This window comes from Haliotis cracherodii, unplaced genomic scaffold (genome assembly GCF_022045235.1).
Source record: "Haliotis cracherodii isolate W230 unplaced genomic scaffold, xgHalCrac1.p SCAF_6, whole genome shotgun sequence".
Classification (NCBI taxonomy): domain Eukaryota; kingdom Metazoa; phylum Mollusca; class Gastropoda; order Lepetellida; family Haliotidae; genus Haliotis; species Haliotis cracherodii.
In genome coordinates this window covers 28,647,484-28,660,873 of record NW_027266319.1, presented here as the reverse complement: position 1 = coordinate 28,660,873, position 13,390 = coordinate 28,647,484, and the positions used below count along the sequence as shown (strand labels likewise).

Below are 13,390 nucleotides of genomic sequence, written 5' to 3'. Positions count from 1 at the left end.
TCACCATTACCGATGCTACCCCCAAAGATACCTACATATTCTTATTATCTCGAAAACTGTATTTCATTTTGTTGATCAATGTGACCATACGTCCTTATTACTACCGGTATCCATAAACGTGACTAATGCGCTTACGAAAGGCGCAGCAGAGGTCGAGAACTAGTCTAGATTCCTGCTATACATCCGGGTACTCACTGGGAAAAAACAATAACAAAGGCAACAACCAGTCCCGGGGAATTGCGTTAGATCAGTGCCCCTTTAAAGCTCGCTTTATACAACGGCACCCAGTGATACAGATCTATATGCAACATTTCTCTAAATGCCAACAGGTGCAAACATTTCCAGCTTTGTAAAGACATGCATGGTTACTGGTTTTCCCTCAGACTAAATGGCCTTTCTCATGTCCCATGCCATCCATCAGTTGTTCACTCAACAATCAACAATGTCAAGCTTCAATCGTAAATTGTTCAATTCCATTATGCAATATTATGTTAAACTGTATATAGGGAGAAGGCGGTAATAAGTGTTGCAATTGTGCCCAATCCCTTTATCTTTTTGATCAATAAAATATGTTTAATAATAATACCAATCAATTGTGTCAGCTCAATCATTCCTTGTACGTGACGTTACCTTGTATCAGCTCTCCTATAGCAACTCCAGCAACTCATAACAGCACATTGTACACCAACTTTAATCTTGTCACAACTGGCTTCATTTATAGTAAGTGACTATAGTTGTATGCCGCTTTTAGCAAAATTCCAGCAGTATCACGGCGGGGGATACCAGAAATTGGCTTCACACATTGTACCCGTGTGGAGAATCGAACCCGGGTATCTGGCGTGACGAGCAAGCGTTTTAACCACGAGACTACCTCAATGCCACGGCTTTACTTATATGTATCCAATTATTATTAACTGGCTTGAGTGGCTTCATTTGTTCATAAAGTTGTCTTTTTATGAATTTAGAACTTGGATATAATCATGACACGGAATATTATTGAAAACAACTTCTTTATTGCTCAACGATTCCGTGCTACTCTTCCCAATGATCAGATGAATGACAGGGTGGTAGAGCACGATGAAGGGGCAAGAGTAGCACGGAAACGTTGGGCATGTGTAATAAAGAAGTTGTTTTCCATAATACTCCTTGTCATGATTATATCCAAGATAGACACAATTTTTTTTTATAACAACTTCTTTAATACAGTAAAAAAGCGACGTTTCGGTATAGATCCTTATACCGTTGTCAAGCAAGACTGAATGAGGGACATAGTGCAGAATATATATAGCAAGTGGAGGATTAACAGTAGAGGATTAACAGTAACAACAAGGGCATACATGAGTGGGATAACATAGGTAGGTGTGACAAAGAAGCTGTATTAAAGAAGTTGTTATCCATAAATATTGTGTCTATCTTGTCATCCGTCATCTTCTAAGTAATGCCTATCAAACTAGTTTTGATTATATCCAACTCTAAATTCATACAAAGACAACTTCTAAACAGAGACCTTATATGGTCTCTGTTCTAAATGATCGTACAGACAACCTGAATGTGGCGACCAAAAACATATACCATGATGTAACGGCAAGATAAACACGTCGAAGAGAAAACCATTCAAGGTGATTGCCGAATTTTACTGTGATTAAATGCTTTATTTAACAACGGATGGCCAGCAGGGGACATACTTCCAAAATTGTCAACGGAACAATGCGCACTTCTTTGGAGATCAATTAACAATGTTGTCGGCTATGTAACAGTACCGCTTCGCGTGACGAATCAAAATACCGGTTTTGACCAGTTCGAGGCGAGAGACCATATTTCGTTTCGCTTCCCCTGCCAATCCTAAATTTAGCGGTTACTGTTATTGATTCACGACTAAGCGCACTGGCTTCAGTGTACACGGTAGCTATGGATAGCCATGTCGGCCGCAAAGCGGCGATCGCGAAAGAAAATGTGACAGTTTTACTGTTAATTTTTTAGCACGACGTCTTAGTGGGAAAACTATGAATGGCGCGAAGCAGTGCGGATTTGTTGACCAAAACGAACAGTAAACTTGAGAGTTTTCTGAAGAGAGCCGTTTCAGAGGAAACGTATGAGCGAATTCGTGCCTACGAATCATGTATTGTTGTGTCGGAGCGCGAGAACAAGGCGTTCAAATATATTGTTCTTGGGGACGAATGGATATACCTGACAGAAAACCCACCGAAAAGCATTCAGGAAACAGTGCCTTTGAAAGACATTGTCTCTGTGGAACTGGTAAGACGAAAAACTTTGCAGCACTGAACATGATTTGTCATAAACTTTAGGACTGGTTTACTGTCTCCAAGTCCCTTGTTTATACATTGCTATAGGCTAGGCATAGTCCTAATCAATGTCGGCATGCTGAAGTCAAACACGTGCAGTCATGTCATTATGACAGATATTGTCTTTGGTTTCATGCCTGTGATTTTACCATGTTTACAGTGGACAAATGACATTGGGACATTTAGTCGCGTTTTGCAAGCAAATTCTTGTGCAGGATATATCTATATCTTTGGGACATTTAGGATAATTAGTCAATGTCCTAGCCAAGAAAACGAACCCATCTGAAACCATGTAAGTCGTCTATACTTGGTCTGTCATAAATGAAAGATGCTCTCAAACTTGTCACATAAGACAGCAAATGTGTAGTATTTTCATATTCTGATATGAAATTTCTTTTCAATATGATCCTCAACTAACTCATTAATCACTAAGCTATAATTAAACTATGGAGTTTGTTATCCCGGCAAACAGATTAGCATGCTACCTCATAAACATGATCAAACTGACCCTGGTTCTAAAGTCCACACAGCACAGTACCATGATCCTATAACGTTACCCAGGGCATTGGGATAGTAAAGTGGTAAAAAACGTTTGTCTGCCATGTCGAAGACCAGGGTTCGACATGTGAAGCCCATTTCTGGTGTATCATGTGTAACCCACCGTGATGTAGCTGGAATATTGCTAAAAGCAGCGTAAAAACATACACACTCACTCACTACAGTGTACTGATGGTACACAAAATTACATACCGTATTCGACGTAATAAGCGCCCCGCTCTAATAAGCGCCCACGGCGATATTTGCTAATATATTGGCTAGTGAACAAACCCAATTAGCACCCCTTCCGATTGATCAATGTACACAAGACTTATTTATTCGCATATAATACGCACTCATGTGTTATATGCACCTTTAATTATGGGCAATTACATTCTGGAAAAATATATCTGTCGTATATAAACATATCAGGCTGTCAGCATAAACCACGAAATTTATCTTTTAACTCTGTTTTTTTTCACTAAAATAATATTCTAATTAGAACCTGCTATTTCTAATTTTGAGAGTGCCCTGGGCGCTTATTACGTCGAATACGGTACTAATAATTCCTGAAACTGAAAGGCGACTGTTCCCTGTCACACACATTTTCAGAAGGAATTTCCTTTGGTTTGTGACCGGTCATCTAAGCTGCAGCAAGTCACAGTCCTGCCAGTGCATCCTCACTTTCTATCTTATCAATGACACTGATCCCGCTGATCCTTCACAAGAGCCCAAACAAGAAAACCTTTTGTTTAGTCTAATCATGTATGTAAATGTATTTTGATTCTAAATTAAGTTTTAAATTAAATGCTCTGTATGTATGTAGATGTTAGCCAATGGGTGGAGGGGATGAACAAAAGTCTCCTTATAAACATGTTGAAAAAGCAATATAATAAAAATAATCAGCAGGAATGGGGTGGGGGTACAAGCCCTGCTGCTCTTACAGGGATGAAGAAAATCACATTTTTATTATGACTTGCGATAAAACTGACTACATGTATTTAGCATTAGCAACCCAACCTTTTGGAGTTTGTTGCCTGACATCTGCTGAATGGTATTGGTAACTAGCTGTTCATTCATGCTGCTTGTGATCAATGCCTGTCATCATGGCTACATGCTTCACTGAGCACCCATTGTTGTAGATATACCTTTACATGTGAATGAATCCAGCTTGATCTCAGTTGATACACGATCCATGAGTCACACACAAAATGATTGTCATGTTTTCTTTGGGAGTAACCGTTTGATTTTCAGTGGGGGAGGGGGGGATCAGCATTATTTTCTAAAATATTATTTCCTACATGGGCAGGAGATCAATTTTGTTTGTTTCAAACAGTTTGAATAATTGAAAATATCCAACTCTATTGTTCATGATTGTTTGGATACTTGTCTGAAGAAAAGCCACATTATTTTATTTCCTACAATGTGAGGTATATATGCAGTGAAACAGGGACTTGATTTTTTTATATTATTTTCACAGAATATTTTACATGTTTTAACAATGTTACTCATGTTAATATTCTACACGTTTTGCTGATCAGGCTTTGTAGTTGAGGCTTGTTGGTTGTTTTACACAGCACTGAACAATATCCCAGCTTATTGATGGCGGTCTGTTAATAATCGAGTCTGGACCAGACAACCCAGTGATTGATATCATGAGCATCAATCCACACAATTGGGATTAGATGACATGCTTCAACCCAGTCAGCGATCCTGACCACCCGATCCCGTAAGTCACCTCTTACGACAAGCATAGTGGCCTTTTACGACAGCATGGGTTACTGAAGACCTATTCTACCCTGGATCTTCACAGGTCTTGTAGTTGAGAATATTGTCAAGATGGCTGACATATATGTAGTTGAAGTAAGTTAACAGAAGTCCGCGGATACGGGTTAGTAAAATTCAGGAAGAACGTGTGATAATTCTTTGTGGACTGACACTTTTACAATTAGCATGATAGATAAATAGCAGATCATTTTGTGGACTTGTAAAACAAAACCCAACTAATTTCTAACCATGCAATGATGCATGAACATGGTGAAGTATGGCTACTGAGAACGTCTGTGTATAGATTATCTGTCACTGTGTCCCTGGCTTGTATTCCCAGACCCCAAGATCGGGCCAAGGTCACCATGCAGGCCACATATTGATTGGAGAAAGATACTTAACAAACTATGGCACTTACAAGAGTATAAACATACAATTCCTTCAGTTCAAATTTGACTTGCTTGAAATAGCCGAAAAACTGTCCACTGTCCTCTGGCATGGTATTCAGACACAGGAGGGTGGTGTCATGAAGCGTTTATGGTCAACTTGAAATAAGCATATTAACATAAATAAGATGCTTTGAAATCACCACAGCTTTATTGAACAGAGAGATTAAGCATACCCCAGTACGTGTTACCGGTAATTGTATTTGTGACTTTTCCCTTCATAAGGCCAATATAGTCATCAGAATATTGATCATGTTGAAGATCAGTAGTATTGAAGATGACCCGATACCTGCTTACGTGATTCTCAAATGGTTTAAATGCCTGTTAATTATTTGAAACCGAACCAGGTTAAATTTATCAGCTTCAGCGTATTTAGTATGGGAGTATAAAATTGTCATGGAAGATCAAGATGTGCTATATATATGATAAAGGTCTTTTTCTGGTGGGATGGGAAACAGTAGTGAATTAATAAAATGCTAATTAAAGCACAGGGCTCGAAAAAATCCCCTTGCCCGCTAGTATTGACATGTGGCAGCATGTGTAGGGAGAATTCATTTCTTTATCATTTTCAATAAAATATGCAATATTATTTCGATATGTTTTCATCTGGCATACGTTTTCAGCAATAACCATGTGATAACAGCGAAATACTTGTTGCTCATGTCATAAATAGACGGCACACTTGACAACAGAAAGTGTGTTCACAGTAACGGTAACTATTTTGTATTGTCTGTCGGAAATATCACCAACTATCAGATTCAAAGCTTGGACTGGTGATTTGTTTAAAAAATAACTTCAGAAAGGAATCATAAGAAATACCCAGGGAGAGTAGGAGACACTTTAATAGCTGTGAACATGAACAAGTTATTATAAACCTCAGCCAGTACAATATGTAAAATTATTGAATATATTTGTGAATTTTATTGTTTCATAAACTTCAATTACAGAAAGAAAATGTAATAAAAACTTAGAACATAAAAAATTATAAAATGTAAAATGGGAAGTGAAAATATCGCAGGACAAGTACATAATATCTACTTGGAGTACTTGCACTGCAAGACAAGTTGTGTTTATGAAATTTTTTCGAGCCCTAAAGCAAGTTTTCGTGAATAAGGCTTCATTTACAGCATGTGCACAGCATTAGTTCCTTAAGCAGATTACTTGCCGGAGTACAAGGGAACATTATGTAACCACTACCTAGGAATTTATAAATAGTAATACTGGTGTGATTTATAGAATAATCCGGGCGATGGGCCAATCTAGTGGTTTAAGTATTTACTTGTCATGCTCATTGCCTGGATTTGATTCCCCAAACGTATAAAATTTGTGAGCCCATTGCCAGTGAAACCGGAAAGAGAAAAAGATGTGAGATCCTGTACCCCATGCATTATAACGCCAAACTCAGCAATATTCCAGCTAATATGACGGTGGACTGTAACTAATCGAGTCTGGACCAGACAATCTAGTGATTGACAACATGAGCATCGATCTACGCAATTGGGATACAATGACATGTATCAACCAAGTCAGCAAGCCTGACCACCTGATCCGATTTGCATTATTGATATACGATAGTAGTATTAAACAACATTGAACAAGGTGATTCATAAATGGTTCCAATATTGCAGGAATATTGCTAAAAGTATTCAAAAACTAATTTAACAGAGAGAACTGCAAGAAATTTTTCAATAAGAGTTCTGTTAAGCAGATTTGAGTATTTGTTGTATTTCCCCCAAAGAACCTCTAGTCTGTTATGAGAACCACTTCTCCCTTATAACTGTCCTTACTTGTTCTTCTCCTGACTTCTAATACCATGGAGCTTGTTGATATGTTGTCAATAACTCAATAACACAGACGTTACTGATGACTACATTGCCGCTGTCAGTGTCATTGTCCCACACACTAGTGCTGGTTGTCTCCTTAGCCTGATCTCCACAGGAATAGCTATGATTGATCATGCTATGATGGGTTGTTGTAGTGGAGTCCTTTGTTGACTACATTTATTGGATATATGATCAACGTATATATGATAGCAACACCACCACCTCATGGTGAAAGGCCTGTTATTCTGGAGCGAGTAAAAGATGCAAGGGTGACCGTACATCATGCATTATCAGGACATATATGTACTGGCATTAAAACAATGAGGTGCCAAGTTCTGAGTGCAGCAGTACTTTCTTGTTTGTGTCCGACACTGTCATCAACATGATCAATAGATCTTCAGCAAGGTCGCGCTTTATGGCAAGCATGGTACATCGTAAATGTTGCCATTTTTTACAAATCACTAAATCACCACTCATGGCGTTATTTACAGCATGTTTTGAAATCTAAATTTCGGATATTTACTCGGAGAAATGAATTTCAGAAATAGCATATTAGTGATCAGGGGTATCTGTCTTTTATGAAATCACCAATAATCATTCCAAAACGTCCCCAATAACTCTAGAATCGGTTAGAATGTTTTGGAAAATACGCAAACACGAACGCTGAAGTGAACTTTCTGCCATATTGGATATAGTGTTTACAAAATCATGTTTCACAGACACCAGTTATGAGACACCTGTGACATCACGTATATAACTTAGCTGCCATACATACATCCTTGAATTCCTCATAAATTTTAGAATCAAATGACAAATAGTCTTTGACACCAATACAAAGTGTCTAGATGAAATCAAGCAAAATAAGTTAGGTGCACTTGTTTGGAATTTCTGACAATTTCTGTTGGTTTCAATGAAAATATACCAACAAATAACTGTACATAGATTGTCAGAATGTTTCTGATTACTTACATGTCACATTTATGTTGTATATATGATCCCTGAATCTAGGAAAGTCCCCTCGTAAAATCCGAGTACTGTTGACAGTGAACAGGCCATTTTGTAAAAGTCGGTCACAGGTAGTGATGTCATACGTCAACATTGTTGTACATATTTAGTAATTTCTTTGAGGTGAAGGTCCCTGATTGACAGTGCACACGATCATTGTATCCTGCTGTTTACAGTTTCAGTTTTGATGTAGATTTTGCATATCTTTTATACATTTGTTCACACAATTAATTTCACTTTGGATGGATATTTGTCAATGTTCAAAATGATATCATACGTAGATATATGCAACAACATGTATAACCGAACCTTTGTTGATAATTTCCTGTTTGTTTGAACATTGTTTACATAAGAATTGATAAGTTTATAGTGTCGAATGACGAATACGATATTTCTTTCCTTTGGAAAAGTGTTACAAGATGAAGTGTAAATGTAACTGCAGCATGTACGTATTTCTGGGAATGTGTAATAGTCAATATTATAAGTTCATATAACCAATGTCCATGAACATGATGAATAGCCGTTCCATTTTGTTTTATAACTAAAACTGAATATATTATTTTAACAAAATGGACAATATTTTGTTAAAATATATGCACACATTTCTGAAAGAATTGACTTGGAATTTTTTTTCATGTAGTTGGATACACATAACAGTGATATCTAACAATTCGCCAGGTGCACTTTAGTCACAAACAATTTATGAATTATTCTTCTCGTTTTGCATTATATAATCAATGGGTTTATCCTTTTTTAAATATTGTGATCACAAGATATTAAACTGTTTACTTTATTTCTCCAGGAATTGTAAAAAGTATACAAATTAAACCCATTCCATCATGTCCAGGTACCCCTTTGGTTCAACCTTATATGATTATCCTGATAATTCTAAACCAATAGCATGAATAGCATGAATAGAGCTTTCTTCGCATCTTTTATTGTGTAATTCTGAAATGAGATGAAGAGAAATAATCACATAATAATGAACAAATATATATCCAATATTGAATATTATTTTGGTTGGTTTGAAATATTCTTTTGGGTATTTCATTACGTAAATTGATGCCAAACAGGTGTATGTCTTGTCCAATCAAGATACACGATAAACTATCTAATTGTTTATATATTCAAGACATTATTTACATGGTGAAAGCAGTCATGTTGTGTCAAAAAAGCATCAAATTCTGTTAAACACATCTAGATTTTCCATACCATGAACAAAATTTAGGGGAGATATATACATGATATATTAATCAAAATACCAGTGTCGTCTTTCTCCGACGTTATCAAAGACCTAAAACGAGACATGACGTCAAATAGAATGGAGGTTATGTTTTTGGTATTTCATTACATTTGATGATAAGGCTAGTGCTCCATTAATAATCTCGCAACATTAGTCAAATTACACCTATGCATTCAGGAGAATGTTGGAATCAAAGGACTAATTTATAGGTTAGATAGGCCCATCCATTTCTCTATTACCTCTTTTTTATAAAGTATGGGGGCGGTCGGATAGCCTAGTGGTTAAAGCGTTCGCTTGTCACGCCGAAGACCCGGGTTCGATTCCCGACATGGGTACAATGTGTGAAGCCCATTTCTGGTGTCCCCCGCCGTGATATTGCTGGAATATTGCTAAAAGCGGTGTAAAACCATACTCACTCACTATAAAGTATGATTTCATCATTTCTTTTTTTTTTTATTATACCTAAACGTATACAGTTTCGATATCGATATTTGTGTTGGAATAGTTTGCTTCCTCGTGAACAAAACACCACGAAAATATATTGTCCTTACCCACAGCTAATTCTCACCAAGTGAAATGAGTTACAATAAACTAGTGCTAAGCATAGCGGAGTTATGCCCCCTTTACTTTGTACATGTGTAACCTCTCTGTCGCACTTTTGACGTCATAGAGAAAAAAAATCAGTTTTCATCATTTACAGCAGGCTATTTTTGGCATTGAATGTATGTCGTTGTACATACACATATAACTCCATAATTGTATTCTGACTTAATAATTCACTGCCTTAGAAATGTTTCCTTTTTTAAAGATTATCATGGTAAAGACAACATGGACAATGATTGACAAGGCAGAAAATTCACTTTTAAACATTGAATGGATCGAGCTAGTTCATATCTAGTTCATTATTGAATTGATTAATTTCAAGCGTAAATAGGTATGTTATATATACACACATAATAATTGAATCTATTATTGAATCTATTATCAATTAATGTCATGATACTTTACAGTTGGTATCTTGATAACATTTCCAGTTGTCACCTCTATAAACATGATAAAGTAGTTAAACACTGCTTTCAATGCAATAATATAAAACTAAGCATTAAGGCCTGTTCCTTTCATCAGGTTTATTGGTCCTCAGTTATCAGTGAAATACAAGTCTTCTAGGGCTGGGACGAGTCCAAATTTTCTACCCGGGTACCCATCCCCCTATTACCCGACCCTACCCGGGTACCCACTGTAGGTCTCAAGAGATACAAAATGTCCCATTGGGAATTTTTTTTTACCACAGCACTTGCAAAACGCATTTAGATACATGTATTAAACAATCTGGTCATCATGGTCATGCATACACCATGTACACTGAAGTTGACGTAAATTATATCTTTATTCAACCATATGAAAAGTCAGAATGAATGGGTGCACAGTCAGAAAGAAATGCGAACATTAGTGACTTGTAGTGTAACCATAGAGTTCTAGATTATTTTTGTCAATAAACTATATATCACTGAATAACCACGGGTCCGGGTAGGCCTGGGGGTACCCGGGTTCTACTCAGTACCCACTCAACCCAGGTACCCGAGTTACCCGTCCCAGCCCTAAAGTCTACCATGTCTACAAAAGTGTAACAATATACATGACGTTTAACATGTTAAAAATTGAAATTCCAATTTTTGAATTTCTGCTGCCATTACCATTGTTTGCTGCAGATTTGGGGCTGATACTGGCCTCTGTGCCTTTCCAGACAATCCCTGTCATGTCAAGTTCAATTGCTACCAGTGATGATGTCAGTATGACCTTGTTATGATGGCTAGATTGGTTGTACTTGACGCCATGCACCATGTGTACACTGCAGTATCTTTGATGGATCATGCATACAAATTGTGCAACATGTTCTAAGGCTATAATATTGTATTGGTTTCTTCATGTTCTTTGATCTGGTTGCCACAGACCTACTACCAACTAGAGCCTATTGATTGATAACCATTTTGTTCATTCAGAATCTTATTACCATGGTAACATGTAAACATAACATAATGTTTCTTTAATCAAATGGAGCTCTAGCTTGCACAGATTATGCATGACGTAGGTCAGTTAAATCAGCTGATTATGTTTGGCATGTATTTTCATTGACATAATGGATAGATTTGAATAAATATTTAATGGATTATCATGCTTTAGTGAGATTGGTTCAGTATCATTAATGTGGGAGGAAAGCCTGAAGTGATGCAGGTTTCAGACATTTAGCACTTTGGTGATACCCACGAGCACGGGTATGGTGCTGACAAACCTAGAAACATAATCGGGCGAACCAGAGGATTTGAACCCTCAGTCATAGGTTGCTGGCATGTACAAGGGACGTAACTCTGCACAGCGAATCGTGGGGCCTTAGACGACTTGGCCCCTCTTTGTATTGAATAAGACAAGTTTTAAGGGTAATGAGTAGTTTTGGTGGTGTTCTTTTGTGGTGAAGACATAGCACTCAATTTCAGAAAAATATGCCCCGAAATATTTGTGATCCCTATCATCATGATCATGTTTTGTGTATATATACTACTCAACATGTGCTAAGGACCAGACCTTTCAAGTATATTGTTAATCATATTGACTTTTATGTGAGCATCAGCATGATCAGGTCAAGGGGGGGATGTCTGGCCCTGTCGTCTTAACAGATTAAGGGGCCAAAATTCGAAATGCAGGAATGGGCCCCATGGTTAGGCCAGAAATGTTATTTTAGGTTTGAATCCCAGTTTGCCCAATTATGTTTCTAGGTTTGTCAGCACCATACCCGTGCTCATTGGTTTCACTGAAGTACTGAACGTCTGAGATCTGCATGGCTTTAGGCTTTCTTTTCACATGATATGATTAAGCTGTGATATAACTGGAATACTGTTCAAAGTGGCGTTAAACCCAATTTACTCACTCACTTCTATGTCAACTTACCAAGATAGACTTGAAATAAGCATGGTTATCTGTCATGTATATAGACTGGTTTGAACTTGTTGAATGGCTGGAGTTATTCCATTATTTAGTGGGAATAGGTTCTAATTACCTTGCTGTTAACATGATTAAACATGTTAAGTATCGTTAAGTGTTTGTTGGTCATGTTTTGCTCGTTGTTTTGCAAGGTCTGTTTGATTTAGGATTGATACCGTTTCGCAAACCTTCTTTAAGTGGCATATAGAAATTGGTATGGTGAACAAAGGAGACGTTTCTATGGTTATTCTACTTCTTTAATACAATGAATGTAACGTTTCGGTGTAGATACTGACACCGTTATCAAGTAAGTGATGTACAGACATGTGAAGTAGGAGGGTTATGTACATGTGGATCAGTGAGGTTTATACAAGGTTGAGCATGTTGAGTGATGGTAGATGATGTTTACACAACAGATAAGGTTGAAGTATGAAGCCTGATGATGTTCATATAAATGGGATTAAACAAGGCATGGTCGTAAGAAACAGTACAGTGATTGGTATGGACAAGTTGATTGGAAGCCATTTTTAACAGATTAAGATGAAAAGGATTAAGAGATGTATGGACAATGGAAATGAGAATAAGATTGTTTAGTGATGAGCTCATGGTAGGCTGTTGGGATGAAGTCATGGTAGGCTGTTATGATGAAGTCATAGTAGGCTGTTGGGATGAAGTCATAGTAGGCTGTTGGGATGAAGTCATGGTAGGCTGTTGGGATGAAGTCATAGTAGGCTGTTGGGATGAAGTCATGGTAGGCTGTTGGGATGAAGTCATGGTAGGCTGTTGGGATGAAGTCATGGTAGGCGGTTGGGATGAAGTCATGATAGGCTGTTGGGATGAAGTCATAGTAGGCTGTTGGGATGAAGTCATGGTAGGCTGTTGTAACTGTTGGGATGAAGTAACCTTGATCTTAGTTGATAGCTGCTTGGAGTCTTTGGATATGGTTGGCTTCAATGAGTTTCCTGATCTTCTAGTTGGTATGATTTTGGTGACTTAGTTGCTTGTCACTTATTTATTTTACAAGATGGTGTTTATACTTCAAAACACCCTATATGTTTCCATTTTCTTTATTCTGTTTGTATTAATGTCATAGTTAAACCCTTCAGTTACATTTGTTTTGCACAGGTATTTATGATTATTTACTATTTAATTTATATTATAATATATCATAGTTACCATGGTTACTTAAACACGTTAAACCCACCTGCCTCTGTCCATGAAATTGGAGCTCCAGAAATGGACGAAACTCCCCAACTGATGATTTCTGTACATCACTTGCTTGATAACGAT

General features: G+C 37.4%; 1 protein-coding gene across 1 annotated transcript in view; it reads left to right on the top strand.

Moving 5' to 3' along the window:
* The first annotated feature begins 1,894 nt into the window (after nt 1-1,894).
* Nucleotides 1,895-13,390, top strand: part of LOC139445948 (uncharacterized protein C12orf56-like) — a 47,631-nt gene continuing 36,135 nt past the window's right edge. The window contains exon 1 of the mRNA XM_071227197.1: nt 1,895-2,256. Coding sequence (XP_071083298.1) covers nt 2,008-2,256 — 249 coding nt within the window. The 5' untranslated portion in view covers nt 1,895-2,007. The remainder of the gene's footprint in view (nt 2,257-13,390) is intronic.